Genomic DNA, 15939 nt, shown 5'->3' with positions numbered 1-15939 from the left:
GTGTCCCTGCCCGGGGCAGGGGTTGGAGCTGGAGGAGCTTTAAGGTCTCTTCCAACACTCTTCCAGGGTTGTAGAACAACATAAGCTTATTTCTATCATGCAGAAGATGCTTTCTCAGCCCTACAACAATTCCAATGACTCAAGTCTCTACCTCTGCCCTTTGCCAGGGTGAAGAGCTGCATCAACCGATGCAATCATTTGACTGTTACTGTGGCCATAAATCAGCACAGCAGTGGCTCAGGTGGGAAGGCCATTGGGACCTGGGATGAGTAAGCTCTTCTTACATCTTTAACATTCATCCAGGTCTTTGAACAGAATGTGGAGTGCCAAGAACAAGGTCTCTGGTTGTCTTTGTCTAACAAAGCTTCCCATCTTTCTCCATGTTTTATTGCTGTTTCCTCTAAGTACACAAACCTCAACAATAAGCTTATTGCAAACTCCAGAACCAGCTACCCCTGCTGCTCCCCCCCTTCCATTGCTAGACACCTAAAGAGGGATAAGCTGCTCAGTCTTCCTGAGGAGAGGCACTATTTTACTCTATTTGACCATTTGTCTTCATCAAACACAAACACACACAAGGTGGAATTCATCCCACACAAATTCAGGCACTGAAGAGTCCTGTAAAGCTGCACTTACACTCACAGGGGAAAAAAAAAAAAAGAAGACACTTTAAGGTATAATTTTGCCATCCTGCAGCAGAGATATAACAACTGAGTCACACTTTGTGTACATATTCCTCTCTGCTACGATGGCAGTGTAAATGGTATGCTGCAGATGTTTGATAACAGGTAAGATGAATTCTACACATAACCAAAGACCACTCAGATCAATCTCAGCCATCTGAGACTGAGCAAGGTCTCAAAAAACCCAGCTTAAAACAAACATTTCTTTTTCGTAAGAGGCAGAATATGCAGTTTAGGTGAACCAGCCTTAGGAACCAGTGGTGACTCACAGAACTTCCTGCAGCCATGCCCATTTCTAAACAAGAATTCAGAATGGAAACACACTGGAGCCTGCTGTGTCAGCCTGGTGCTGGCAGGCAGACTGCTGCCATCCCTCTGCTCTGCTTACCTCAGGATGATGTGCACAGACTCCAGCCTGGATGTGATGTAAGCTTTTGTGACTTCTGGGGTATATGTTTCCAGCATGTGAGGCTCTGTGGCTTTAACGTAGGGCACTGACGCAGCCAGGCGCTGCCACAGGCTCAGCAGATAGTGAACGCTGTTCGGGGCAAACTCCCAGTGCTGCAGGAGAGAGAGGGCCAGGAAAGCAGGGAGCAGAGAAGCCAAGGAAACCAAGGAGGAGAGAGGCCAAGGAAACCAAGTTATGATCTTGGTTCTTTCACTCAGATTATTCGGACTCCGTGAGTCCAGCACAGATAAGGCAATATCTAGAAGCTATGATGTGGGTGTCAATGTGAGCAATGTATTTCCCACCTGAATGCAAGAGGCATTATCAGCATCCAGTGAACACTGACAGACAATCCTTAGTTCCTGGGCTGTGCAGCTGAGCCAAAGCCTTTGGTCCCAAACTGCTGCTGAGCTCATGCTGTAGCCTGCTGCAAACAGCTCCCCCAATTGAATGAATGTACAGCTTAAAACTGTTCTCCAGATAAACATTAAGATTTAGGAGACAAAGGCATTATGCAAGCTGTACAGTTTTCTTGACCATATTCTGTGCAGGGGCGCAGTTAGAAGCTGCATCCACCAGTGGAAAACACAGTGGGAATGTGGCATGATATTAATGCTACAAGCAATCCCTTCAACTGCATTTTAAAAGTGATTGATACATAAGTCTAAAAATAAACCTTATTTAACAAGCTGGGTTTTTTCCCCCTGCTAGGACATGGGAAGGCTCTGGAGGAACAGCAACTCTGCCTTCCCTCACATCCTGCTCCATTCAGGAGGAATTCAGAGAATCATCAATGCTCCACCACAGGGTTCTGCCAGAGCCTGAGGGGCTTTGTGGTAAAATAACAGCCAGCAAATTACAGGGCAAAGAACAGCCAAGAGGGTTGTGATTTTGTCTGAAGACAAGGGGCACGAATGCCCCTCGAGGGTGAGTAGAACCGCTCTGTACCTGCAGGCTGGTCACGGTGAAGTTGGCAATGAGCCGGATGACCTCGGGGTAGTTCTCCACCTTCACCAGCTCTCCCAGCTGGTAGTTGCTTTTCAACCGGGCCAGCAACCGGCAGAACTCATGGTAGTTGTTTGGGTCTGACAAACTCTGAGAGGAGAACAAGAGGAGAAGAACTGAGAAACACTCCCCGGTGCTTGGTGGTCAGCTACTGGAGGGGCAGAGTGATGGTGAAATGGTAGGAAAAGGAAGAGAGCAGCAAGATGAGGGTGCTGAGGCGCTGGCACAGGGTGCCCAGAGGAGCTGTGGCTGCCCCATCCCTGGCAGTGTTCAAGGCCAGGTTGGACACAGGGGCTTGGAGCAACCTGCTCTAGTGGAAGGGGTTGGACTAGATGAGCTTTAAGGTCCCTTCCAACGCAAACCAGTCTGGGATTCTATGCTGCACCCTTCACTCCAGTGCTACAAGTGGGGGACACACATTAGAAAGTATTTGTGGTGAAAACCCATGATGCTGAGTAAGCAGAGACCAGATTCCACTGCCTGCATCCAAATACTCACCTGGGGGTTTTCCAGTATTCGTTTCACTCCATCCACGAGATGAGATAAGAACTTTGCTCTCTCTGCATTGTTGAAGAGGGATCTGCGCACAGAGGCTATCTGCACCAGGCAGGATAAAACCTGGAAGGGGCAGAGAATAAAGAGGGAGGGATCAGAGCAGTAAAGTGAACAGCACGTTTCCTTTTCATGACATAAGGAATCATTTCAGTCTGCTGCTCCTTCACACGCTATGTAACAGCTCCTTCTCTTTGCAATTCTGTGTCATCTGGGTATATCAAAGGTGTGTTCCAAACTCTGCTCCCAAAAATGCTGGGATTTCTTCAGATGGAGGATACAGATTGCATCAGACTGAAAATACCCCCGGATTGGCAGGGAAAGCTGCTGAACTTAACTCAGACTTGGAGAAGTATCTCTGGAGGCAGAATGAAAGGCAGGAATAAAAATAAATGAAGTTGTTCTCAACCCACCCTCTGGAATTTAAATCCAGAGCAAATTCCCAGGGTGCAGCTGCAGTAGTAACAGGGTAGTGAATAGGATTTGGAAGAGCAGCAGCAGTTAGTTAGGACTAGCACCCTGCAAGCCTTATCCAGGGGCAAAACCCCATTCCCTCTGACCAGCTCTGACTGTTCAGTTGCTCAGCCTTTCTCTTGCTGGCTCCTGCACTCACTGATCACAGAGGCAGCACAATTAAAGGTGAAATTGCTTCAGATTTCTATTCAATAACAAGAATACAAGGAAACCTCACACTATTACAATCTCTCATGAATATTTAAGGCTCTAGATTCAGAACTAGTGAGTAACCCTTCAACATCATGAGCAGTGCTGAGAGTCTCAGAGGAAAAAGTACCTCTGGAGGCCCCTTTCCTCCCTTGCCAAAGGGCACCTCTTCATTGTGGCATCAGTTATGAGAAGTACTTATCACACAGAGCAATGTCTGGCAGGCAAGTCTTTTTTTTTTCCAAGAAGAAATAATCCAACTTTGAGTTCAGCTGTTCTATTGGCCACTTCATCCAAGTGGGACATGGCCTAGTTTGAAAGTGTGGAAGCAGAAACAACATTCCTCGGTTGTGCTCCCTACCTACTCGCAGTATGCTTTTAGGATCAACTCAGCAGTGCAGTGGAAATAGCATGCCTCAAAAAGGGCTGGCTGGAAGAGTGAGCAGGCAGGCTCTAAGCTATGGAAGGACAAGGAAGCGGGTTGGAAGCAAATAAGCTGCTCTTAGGTCAAACCTAAACCTGCAGACGCATCAAGATACAAGCAGCAGCACTGGATCCTTTGTCACTGCAGCACGAGGCAGTGTCATCAGTGTGGAGGCAGCTGTCTGAAGCCAGCCTAAGGCATTTTAATCAACAGGAGTCTCCCAGATGAATCCTACACATGCTGTCTGGTAGTGGAGTCTGTAAGGGAAATAAACACTGAACTTACCAGAGGAGAAAACGAAGGAGGGATGGAATGATAAAGATCAAAAAACAACTGAAGGGTTGAAGAATCCAAGAATGCTGAAAGAGAACAGAGCATTATCTTGAGAACACCTCCATTTACTGCTTTCCACAGGTGTAAAGCTCAGCTTACCAACCATGGCATGTGTACTGTCATGTGAAGCACCACTCTGGGAGAACATTCCCAAAAGATTTGACATTTTTACCCAATTGCCTTTCCTAGAAATAAAGTAAACCTCCTGGTACTTGCTGCTAAGACAAAATTACAGGGAGATATTTTAAGCACGCAATCTGTGAAACTGCCTGCAAAGTGACTGGTGAGAACAGCAAGGATGCTGAGAGCAGGTGCCCAGTCACTTGGTATTGCCATTTCTAAAGCAGACCAACCATTTGCTGTTTCCTGAATTGGCAGGTGGAAGACTGGAAGGGCAGAGGGGGTTTTTGTAGCTCAAGAGAAGCAACCCCAACTGAACTGCATTTGCAATGGCACTAAGGAAAGGCTGGATTTTACACCTGACATCCTGCATGGCCGTTTATTGCAGTACAACAAGGGATGGAGCAGGTCACCCCTGCTCTCAGCTGCTGTGGCGCAGATCATAGCCAGATTACCTGATCTCCAACTGGTTGGGATCTGCACAGTACAAAGATCATCTGAGGACTCGTCTGTTGATGTGCCAATGAAATCAAAGTTCAGGCAGTTGTGTGTGAGCTTAAGCAGCTGCATGAGCAGCCCGTGCTGGCTCTCATCATTCAGGTTCAGGTTCTTCCCAGAAGCCTATAAAAGACATGGGATTACAGAAAGGAAAAAGAAATCAAGGTGACAGCTGAGTCTGAGGCAGTAATTTAACTTGAAACAGAACGTGGCAATCAGAAGGATCATACGCCACAAGCACCAACCCCAGTGATCACATACTTTCACAGACAGCATGTGTATAAACGTGCTTTATCTTCACAGGAGATGGATAAACAGCACTTTCGTTTTCACTCAGCTTGTACTGCACAGGAGGAAAACTAGCCAGGCTTGCCAGCATGCAATCATACCACGAGATTCCGGAGATAAGGAAGTCCTTATTAAGGTTAAACACAAGAATACATTTCCTGCCTGAGGAGCACTTCACAGCAGGGAATCCTGTTGCTCCACCTACCCCTCCTATGGAAATGAGTGCCTTCACTTCTGCTGCACAGATGATCTGCACAAGCCCTGCTCTGGTTACACACTCTGCCACAGGCAGGGAACACAGGGATACTCTCCAGTAACACAAAGAACTCAATGGACACAAAATGCCAGGTCATTTCACTGCAGCCAAAATGTAGCATTTGGGTCTGGACTCCAGGGACAGGCCAGCCTGTCCATCCTTTGTATTATCACTCTGTGCTTAAACCAAACCAAAAATCCCCAAAATAATAACAAAATAAGCCCCAAAACTGCAGACCTGGTCCAGCTCTAAGGCAACAGCATCAGAGGGACGTGGAGCTGCTGGAGCGAGGCCAGAGGAGGCCCCGGAGCTGCTGTGAGGGCTGGAGCAGCTCTGCTCTGGAGCCAGGCTGAGAGAGCTGGGCTGGGGCAGCTGGAGAAGAGAAGGCTCCTCAAGGGGACACCTTAGAGCAGCTCCAGTGCCTAAAGGGGCTCCAGGAAACCTGGAGAGGGGCTTTGGACAAGGGATGGAGGGACAGGCCAAGGGGAGATTGAGATGAGCTCTTGGGCAGAAGCTCTTCCCTGGGAGGGTGCTGAGGCGCTGGCACAGGGTGCCCAGAGAAGCTGTAGCTGCCCCATCCCTGGCAGTGTTCAAGGCCAGGTACAGGGCAGCAGCAGGAGTGCAGGTCTGGGAGTCCCAGGTCTGGTTTATGCCTCTGGGCTTAGCACAGGCACTTGCTGAATTTTCCCCAACAAGCCTGGGCAGTTACAAGGCCTCTGCCCTGCACCTCCCCAGGAGCTGCTGTTCACTAACCTAGAGGAATCCTTTTACTTGAGATCTCTATTTAACCATCAAATGCACCTGAAAGAAGCCAGTGAATGCAGAAGTTATCAGAGCTGTTGCGGCTCAGGAGGATGGGAAAGGGTGATTGGCATCCCTGTACAAGCCCTGCTTCCTCTGGAACCCAGGAGAAGAAAGACGAAATGACACCCACATCCCTACCTCTGTTCCTGACAGAACCAGAGCTGCTCATTCCAAACAGCTTTAAAATAACATCTCCTTTTCATTCTTTGTGCTATTTGTCAACTTTGACACCTCAGCTGGAGGGATAAAAGTGAAACTAATCACATCTGTGCTCTTACTGGGGCAGCCTTTCCCATGAAGGGCTGTTCTTGAAGGCACATCAGAACTCCAGATTAGCTTTTTAGAACAGAAACCCGATGCAGAATAAAGATTTTCTTCTACCTGCTTAAAAATACAGATGTGCTGCTTCAGCGGAGAGAAAACCTGCCTTCCTGGGGCACGACCCCAACCCCAGTAGCAGAGCATTGCTGCCTTGGCCCAGGAGTATTGTTAAAGCAGGTTACCTCCTGTGTGATAATGAGAACAAACTAAAAACCTGGGCAACACCAGACAAGCGGATATTTATTATGGGTTAAAACGTCCAGGACAAGCTTCAGTCTCAGGCTACCAGATGTGTCTTCTCTGGCATTTCTTATCTCACCACATGGGTTTTAAAGTGAGGTTAAAAAAGAGACAAGGACTTATTTAACAGGAAACCTCTCTGCCAGCCCTGTAAATCAGATATTTAAAATGGGAACCAAACATCTCATCTCTTTCCTGGTGCTTTAAGACACAAAGTTTAACCCAAGCCTCACGGTCCAGATCAGAATTGAGAAGAGTTCTATTTCTTTATTTGTGTCATGTTCATTTCTTTTTTAACCTTTAACACAAAGCTCAAAGCTTTCCTGAAGAACAAGCCCAGAACGCCCCTTCCAGAAGAGCAGCGCTGGTTCCACGGGAGTTCCATCAGAGGGAACTTCTGCCCAAAGCCTCTTGCCCCACATGCAGCCCCAGAAGAGATGCCAAATGACAGTTTCCTTACCTGTTTCAGTAAATTGCATGACAGTGTGAAAATATCAAATAAAGACGAATCACGGAAGGAAGAGGCTATTTTCCTGTGCTTGGTCAGTGGATGAGTAGTATCCGCCTGAGCAGAGAGAAAACCAGTGCTTAGAGCTGAGGGGCAGAGGTGGCACAAGAGCAGCAGGACCTGGTGGAGCCCTGTTAAGCCCTGGGACACCCACGTCTCCCTCCCCAGAGTGATGTCCCACCGCTTGGCTGCTCCAGGGGATGCACCATGCGATGGTTCCTCCACGGATAACATCATATTGCTGATGACAGGACTTTCCACCTACAATACTTACACTGCAGCTTCCCGACACCCTGCCTGACAGCAGGATTGGATTTATTCTCATGTTCATTTCAACCTCTTCCAAAGCAGCATCAACAGCACTTCGGTCATTTTAGAAACTCCACCACTGCTTTCTAAAGTGCTCCAAACTCCTGAGAGTTAAATCCTACCTGAAGCCCTGGGCAGACACATGGTCAACTCCCAGCAATTCTAAATCCTCTCCTGAACCTGCACAGATGAGAAGAAACTAGAAGGACAGTTAACCACTGCCAGCCAGTTTGGACTTTGCTGTACCTATCACAGTAAGCTCCAGTTCTGGACCTCTCACTGGAGCAGAATAAAAAGCTGAGATGAGATCCAAGAGGCATATCCACACAAAGTGCTTTACACTGGATAACAAAGTCTCCACTGGGTTCAACCAGAGGCACACAATGTGAAGCTCCATTTTCCTTAAGCTTTTGTTAGTACACCTCCATTAACCTTAAACATGCACCCTTCTCATCCAGCATTGCAGGAGTCAGTGCAGCTCTAACCACGTAGACCTCACTTCAATGTATGAACCATCACAACAACCCCATGGAGGATGCAAACACTCGTCTCTCATATTACAGGTGAGAAGCAGCCCTGCATCAGCCAGTAGCTGGTGGCAGACCAGAACTGAACCTGTATTTGTCAGGTGCTCTAATGACTGAATTACATCCCTCACCTCATGCTATTGGATTTAAGGCTCTTTAAGGAAATGAGCATTATTTCCTCTCTGTGGTCACTGCAGATCTCACGTGTGTCTGGGCTCATGGGGAATAAGCATTTCTCTTTTTCTTCACCAGGAGGCCACATGGCTTTCACCAGCGACCTGCTGCAGCATAGGGGACACTCAGCACCTCCGAGCAAGCCTGTGCAGTACTCACAGGATGAAAGGTGAGACTTCACAACAGTGACCAGCACTCTGCTTTATCTGTTCTGGGAGCTTATGGAACAAGCACCCCAGCAAACAGAGCTCGAGGAAAAATTCAACTCTCGAGCAATGTAGTTGGAAAGTTCACTAGTTACCAAGAGAAGCCCCAGGAGGGAGCTTTGGGGTGGGTTTTGCTATGCACACACACAGGACCACACTGATGAGTGGGCATGTTGGCACATTTATTATTTTGCAAGTAATGGCAGTTTTAGACTTTCCCAGATGAGTCACTGAATCCAGCCCTGAGCAATCGCTGGCACAGAGCATGTTTAGGAAGGAGTAGTAAACTGTGGCAGGTTTGATAGCCAAGATCCTAGGAAGACATCTCTGATCAGGCTTTAACTTCATTGCTTATTCTAGTATCAACCTGCAGAGACTGGAACTGGGAGAGGTGCCAGCTTCTGTGCTGACCATCCTCCTGCAAGCAGGAGTGTAGCACTGGACAAAGATGCTGACAGAAACAGAATCATTTCTAGAGGTCATCAGACTTGCTTCAAGGAGGTGAAGGACCAGCCTCCACGGAGATGGAGCTGGGGTTGTACAAAAGCCTGGGCAAGGAAATGGTCACAGGGTGCCCAGAGAAGCTGTGGCTGCCCCATCCCTGGCACTGTTCAAGGCCAGGTTGGACACAGGGGCTTGGAGCAACCTGCTCTAGTGGAAAGTGTCCCTGCCCGGGGCAGGGGTTGGAGCTGGAGGAGCTTTAAGGTCCCTTCCAACACAAACAGTCTGGGATTGCATGATCCTATCTGAAATTACATCAAAATATGGGAGAAGATGGAAGATGCCAGTGAAACAAAACAGTTCCTCAGGACAGGAGGTTTCAGCATCCCACCACAACAGTGACTGGGTAAAAACAACAACAGAACAAAAAAGAACACCACCCAACACAACATCCCCACACCAAAACCCCAACCAAACCCCCCGACACCACACAGCAGGACACAACAATATGAATGAGAAAATTGGGACACTTACTTCACTGAGGAAGGCTGTAGCACTTACTTGATTAATTTCATTAGTTAGTTGGGACAGGATTGTCACTCCTATGATGCAGTGCTCTACACTATCCTGGGGAAGCAAAGGGACAGGGAATGCAGTTAGCAGCGCCGGGGGCTAGAAAGCTTCAGCAGCACAGAGACCTTTCTGCTTGGAAGACACGTTTGTCTACAAGTGCTTTATTTTTGTAGTATTGTGACTGGAAAACCCCCATGAGCAACATCAAAGGAGAATTTTAAACGCGCTTTTGGAATGCAGGGTATTGTGAACAATGCAAAGGGGTCTGAAGAGTTGGGGGATATAAGCTAATAAAACCAGGCTCCTTTTATTTAATAGTTTAATCAACTATTTTGTGTCATGCCTGAGCTCTGAAAAGATGTGTTTTCTGAAGTCAGTTTCATGTTAACAGAGGCTGTGTGGGATGAGTATTAAAACTGCCAGATAAAAACTCTGGGAAATAAATCCTCCCCCTTTCTGAACTCCAGACCCTGAACACCACAAGCAGCAGCTGACCAGGTTTCTGCAGCCACCCTCCTGCCAGGCAGAGCCCATCTCCCCGTGCAGGGACTCCACTCTCCACTCCCTGCACTGGAGACTCCCAACAAGGGGCCAATTGTGAGCTGAGCCTGTCACAGACACCTCCTCACTGGGAACGTTAATCCATTTATCAACTGACTGAAGAGAAACAACCTGGGCTGCTGTTCCTTTGCCCCAGTTTCTGTTCTGTAACTAATAAATGATGTTTCCTTTCCCAGCTCCACCTCGCATTGCACCTCCTGCACAAACTGCCCTGATCCCCAGCTCAACTTGGCTGCAAGAGAGAAACTGAGGCATATTTAGGCTTGGGACATGGCCACTTCTTTCCTGGAGCCAGCTCCTGATGACAATCTCAGTATTTACAGGATAATATCTGACAGAAGCCACTGGCAAACCTTGCTGAACCAGAGCTTTAAGATCAAGGGCAGGTTCCTGTACACTAGAGTAGCCAGAACAGGAAACTTGAGCCTGCAGGAATAGCCCATCTCCACCTGCACATGGATTCCACGCAGTGAGGGTCCTGATTAAGCAGCACACATTCCCCATGTCATCAGCCAGGAGAAAGAGGAATCTAGTCCTCACCACTTCAGCTAAGTGCATCTGCAAACTACCTGGGACATGGTTACCAGCCCAGAAAGGAGCATGAGCTTTAAAATTACTGAGCTTCTAGATCCTACTTCACCACAGACACCTGTAAATGCCCGAAATCCTAGTAGTTAGCCAGTTGTCTAAATACACACACTCTGCCACTGCTGAATTAAAGCCTCGTACATCTTATACCTCCTTTTCCACACTGGGAACAGTTTCTGGTCATGTTGAGCTCACTGTCTTCCTCCAACTTTGAATTTTGGGACAATTTCAGAGCAAATAAATGAGTACTCATAGTGATACAGGAGCTACTGATCTCTCTGGACGAAGGTTCAGTTTGGAGATAGCTGTTGATAAAAACGCAACCTTCCACCTATACAGTCTTTTGGATTGGGAATGAATCCCTTATACTGTGGTGGCAGCATGTATGTTTATGAACCAAGAGGCTTGTAAAGACAATCTGAAACAGGAACATGTTTAACACGCTAGTTTTGAGCTACATTTCGTTACGATAACTCAGCTAAATATCAAACCCCATTTCCAGGCATGTATCACCCTTGCAGTGAAGGGGAGCAAGTCAAGCATGGCACATTATTTCCCTCCTAGACAATGAACCCACGTGTTTACCATTTTGCACTCATCAGCAGGGTGTACTGAAGCTTGAAAGAAGAATTGTGCAACTGGAACGCTAAAAGATGGGTCTTAACCACTGCATACTAATGGTGGCAGCATCCAGAAATAAACCTCTGCCCCACCAAGCTTCAAGTTGTAAACCACTGACCTGTCCTGCCAGTTGTCAGCTGCTCAGCCCTGCCAGTCACTATTCCACCAACAAATGCCCAGATGAAGGAGTGGACAGAGGATACTGAGGTGCAAAACAATAGCTGGAAGTGCACGGCCTTGCAAATGCCACAAGGTGTGTATTCATCTCACAAAGAAAATCTGACCTGTAAAAACCTTGTGACATCTGTGATCACGTTCCTGAAGACATATTCATCCTTCTGACAGTCAAACCAGCCCAACTTTGTGATCCTGGCATACAACTGGATTAGTGCTTGCGTGACAAATGTTGCCAGCTTTGGCCTCGTGGCAAGGTAGTTGAGCACATAGTTCCCTGAAACAGAGAGAAGAAGTATCTGTAGAGGAAAACTTGGCAGAAGGGACTGAGATGGTTACACTGCTTTAGGAAAGCAGTTCAAAAAACAACCAGTAGTGGGTCAGATACAAATATTGCCCTTTTACTTGTGCCTTTAACATACGAAAGCTGTGGAACAGATCTGGAAAGTGGTTAGAGGCAGGTGAGCGTTCTGCCCCACAAACCCAGCTTGGTTTGTATTACCAGATGAAGTCCACTCCTCTGCAAACATATGTAAATAGCAGGAAAAGCTGAAGCTATTTCAAGACCTTTCCTCAGGGATGATCATCTACCGCATCATTTGTGAAGAAGAAAGCAGACTCCATGGAATTCAGGCTCCCTCTCTGGGGGAAAGGCAGTTCTCCAGGAAAGAGCACCGAGACAGACTGACTGTCCCCTTCGGATATATCCTAACTGGTATTTCAGAGGCCCAGGAAGGATGTGCAGTTTGGACAGCATGTCCTCAGCAGAGGCAAGCACCACGCTTACTTTATACCCAAAAAAACTTCATCAAGTGCAACTGGTTTATTTGCAAGACCATAACGTTGTCACTCCCTTCCCACCAGAAAATCTCACTATATGTAGCCTTGAACTCTTGAGACAGAGAAATGTTTCTTTGCCTTTTGGGCATCCCGTACCCCAGGATGTCCGTGCAAAGCCCAGCAGGCTGCAGAAAACCTGCCAGCCATGGGTGAAGGCCCACAGGACATTCCCACTGGTGTGATTAGAAGAAGTGAGCCTTGCACTTACGGATATCTATTCGCTGTTCCAGCGGTAACGGGTTGTTTGTGCGTGACACGAGCTTGGTAAGGCAGGTAGCTGCCAGCAGCTGGGAGTAGGATGACTGCAAAGAGAAAGTGAGAAAGCAAAACACAAGCAGGCGTTTACTGCGCACGTCAAAGATCGAGCAGCAATGCTGGGGTTTAAGCAAACTGCTCTCTGGAAACAAGTTTAAAGAATTCATCTCATTGGTAAATCTAAATACTTCCCATAGCATTTATTCTGTGTGTTCAGACATTAAAGCACATCAAATTAGTGTTTGAAGTGTTTAAGAAAGAAAGGAAGAGCTCTTGAAGAGCAGAAGACAACAGAACCACCACTGAAGGCAGGAGTAAACTGCAAGCATCATCAAACGACACCAAGTTACCTTAAACACGTGCCTGGAAAAGCTAATTTGCCCTCTGAGCCATAGGAGTACGTTACTGTGCCTTAAGAAGCATTTACAACTTCCACTTGACCACTAAATAGAGGTTAAACTTTGTTTCCCCCAGCACAGCACAGGACCACTGAGCTGTAACCTAACTGAGACTCACAGATGACGGCACCCAACCACCTCACAGCCCGGCTGCACCCAATTCCAAATCACAGCCAGGGGGACAAGCATTCTGCATGCTCATTTCTGGAATATACATACTGCAGAAAGCTAAGTATCCAAGGTGCAGGATATCCAACATTCCCAAGGACAACGGGGATAAAGTCAGATCCAGACTGAACAAAAAACCCCACAACCCTTTCACAAGGGTCAGAGGGACAATGGATCACACACAAACTGAAAGTGGGCTTTAGGAACTCCCCTGATTATACATCTGTATAAAACTTGATTTATGCTCAGATAAACCAGTCATTAGTTCCCAGAGAAAAGCTTCAATCAGTTTGGTTTGGACTTCGAATTGAACCCAAAGCAGAATCATTTGTTGTGTGTACATTTGGTCAGCCTCTTAAGGGCCACTCTCCTCCCCTTCTTTCACTGCCTCCTCCTCCTCCTCATAGAGGACTTACTCTTTACAATGGGCTCTTTAACGTTCCCTATTTTTGGAAGCAAGGCTTCAGTCTGATAACTAGGAAAGGGGGATGCACAAAAGATGTGCCAAAAGTCACATCTTGCACAGCCATGTGGCAAAGCCATTTTAAACATTCTTTGTGCTGATGCAAGGTAAGAACCAAATGGCCACTTCAAAGAAGCAAGCTGAAAAAGCCAGGCAGGATTTACTGCTGGCATCTCTGACATCCTTTCTGTAACACTAATTCTAAAGCACATGATCTGATTTTCCCTGTGTTAAACTGCTGGGTTATTAAGACAACACTATAGCAGGGAAACATTCCAATGACACATTCCAGAAGCAGCACTGCTGGGTTTATCCCCTCTGCACCTCTTTACACACACCATTTCCTTCTCCCCAAAGCCTCCAGAGCAGGCAGTGGTTCCCCCAGTCTTTGAAATCCACTGCCATAATAATGTTTTCAACTTGAAGCTTGCCATGTCTGGGTGGAAGCCTGGGAGGAATGCAGCAAGGCCACAAGACATCAGAATTGACAACCATTTGTAGGAACCACTGCAGCAGCAGAATTAGCCACCAGAGCCAGTGCTTTTTTTGGCACAGGCTGCCCACGGATTGAGATACATGAGAGCACAGTGGGTATGGGATATAAACACTGCATACCAGACCTTGAGGCTGCTTCCCTTATCAATGCCCAAAATATCAAGACACACTTTGGACAATTATATTGCTTTACATACACTCCCTCTTTCTAGAAGCAGCTGGCACTTGCTCAGGCAGTCGGGGCTGTTGGTGAACTCAACCAGGGCTTTCTCTGCCTGCAGCCGTGTCGCAGTGTCTGTGGTCTCATACAGCTGCTTGCACAGGTTCTCTAGCTGGGCTAGGCTCTGGAACACAGGAAAACACATCAGTTAGAAACAAGAGGGGTTACAGTTTAGTTATGCAGCAGTTTAACCCAGGTTAGAGGATTGCATATACATATAGGCATGTACATCTTCACTGTTTGCACAAAGGAAGGGAAACGCACCTCACCGTGTGGCTGCTGGGGTCTGGAAAACCTTTTACACCTCATCCTGTAACAAATCATCCTAATCTGGCCAATAGAAGTGAAAAAAACCCATCCTCAAGTCTAGCTTTTCTGTCATACAGAGTCAAATCCCTACAAATTTCATTTATATTCCCTTTGCAGGGCACCATAAGGGAGGATTTCAGCATCCCGGGATGCTGGAAGGATCTTGTGTTCAATCTTCACATGCAAATACCTAAAGCAGAGCAGAGCAAATGAAGAATGAGATGGAAGCCTTTGAGTAGCATCTCTGTGAACACCTCTGAAGGGAAATAGAACTACCAGGCAGGTTCTCTGTGCTCAAACAACTGGAAAATATTTGCCATAAGCTGTGATCCAGGCAGATGGTTTCCCCCAGTGAAATCTTGGGTGTCCTAATGAAAAAGTGACTTCCCAGATGGATAGAAGTATTCCCCCGAGTTCCTGCTGCTACATTAATGAGCAGGTATTTTCACCTGCTTTCGGGCTCTGTTCTGAGTTTCCAGGGCATGACAAGCCCAGCAGAATGTTTGTGCTCTGCAGAAGCAGGATACATTGGCTGCTGGATTCAGCCTGGGAGGAGAGAGCTCTGCGAAGCCGAGCTGGTGCCGGGGCTCCACGCACAAGCACAGCAGCTCCACGCCAAAAGCACACACCAGCTTCTGAGACTTGGATGCTGAGATGATCATCGCATAAGAGAGTGTCAGAAGAAACATGAGGGGGACCCTCTGCAAGGATTCCCTTACCTTGAACCATATTCCAGAGCTCCGATTTGTTTATTCTTTTAAAAAAATCACACAATCCTGGAATAGTTTGTGTTGAAGGCACCTTAAAGCTCCTCCAGCCCCAACCCCTGCCACGGGCAGGGACACCTTCCACTAGAGCAGGTTGCTTTAAGGTCTCTTCCAACCCAAACCATTCCAGGACTCTATGATTTCAGTGCTGGTCGGGAGAGCTGGAGATCACCGGCACGAGGGGCAGCAAGGAGGTAGGGATCATTTCCCCACAACCACTGGGCAATACCTACACTTCCAAGATAAAAATACTATTTCCTGTAATGATTATGCAGGGCAGGAGCTCTGTGTGGTCTAGATAAGGCCTAAAGCATGAGCCAGCAGAGTGTGTGAAACAGGGAGACTCTGGCATCCTGCTAGCACTGCACACATGGGCTGTGGTGTCCCCAGCGAGGGGAGAAGCAAACCAGCACTGAGGACAACTACCACGCACCCAAACCTGTGGTTATTGCTCCTTGGGGAAGGAACAGCTCCAAAAACTCTTCAGAAAAAGAACCAGGTCCTCTGCACCACAGGAAGGCAGAGGGTGGCGATGGGGGAGCCCATGGGGATTCTGGAGCTGTGGGGCAGCACTCGGGGTGGGATTTTGGGAGGAGAAGTGGTGAGTCCCAGGAGACAGCCCCAAGTGTACCACAGCTCCTTCCCTGCCAGCTCCCGGCCTTCCAAATCACTCTTATCTGCTCCACAGGACAGCACTGAAATCCCAG

General features: G+C 47.5%; 1 protein-coding gene across 1 annotated transcript in view; it reads right to left on the bottom strand.

The window, feature by feature from the left end:
- XPO7 (exportin 7) overlaps positions 1 to 14301 on the bottom strand; it is a 29589-nt gene extending 15288 nt beyond the window's left edge. The window contains exons 1-10 of the mRNA XM_010024131.1: positions 14134 to 14301; positions 12366 to 12459; positions 11428 to 11594; positions 9362 to 9427; positions 7096 to 7200; positions 4684 to 4849; positions 4061 to 4134; positions 2635 to 2754; positions 2080 to 2226; positions 1072 to 1244 (exon numbers count right to left, since the gene is read on the bottom strand). Of these exons, the coding sequence (XP_010022433.1) occupies positions 1072 to 1244; positions 2080 to 2226; positions 2635 to 2754; positions 4061 to 4134; positions 4684 to 4849; positions 7096 to 7200; positions 9362 to 9427; positions 11428 to 11594; positions 12366 to 12459; positions 14134 to 14301 (1280 nt within the window). The remainder of the gene's footprint in view (positions 1 to 1071; positions 1245 to 2079; positions 2227 to 2634; positions 2755 to 4060; positions 4135 to 4683; positions 4850 to 7095; positions 7201 to 9361; positions 9428 to 11427; positions 11595 to 12365; positions 12460 to 14133) is intronic.
- Positions 14302 to 15939: the final 1638 nt, after the last annotated feature.

This window comes from Nestor notabilis, unplaced genomic scaffold (assembly GCF_000696875.1).
Source record: "Nestor notabilis isolate BGI_N333 unplaced genomic scaffold, ASM69687v1 scaffold14421, whole genome shotgun sequence".
Taxonomy (NCBI): Eukaryota; Metazoa; Chordata; class Aves; order Psittaciformes; family Psittacidae; genus Nestor; species Nestor notabilis.
The sequence above is the reverse complement of the archived record's forward strand: the minus strand, read 5'-3'. Positions and strand labels throughout refer to the sequence as shown.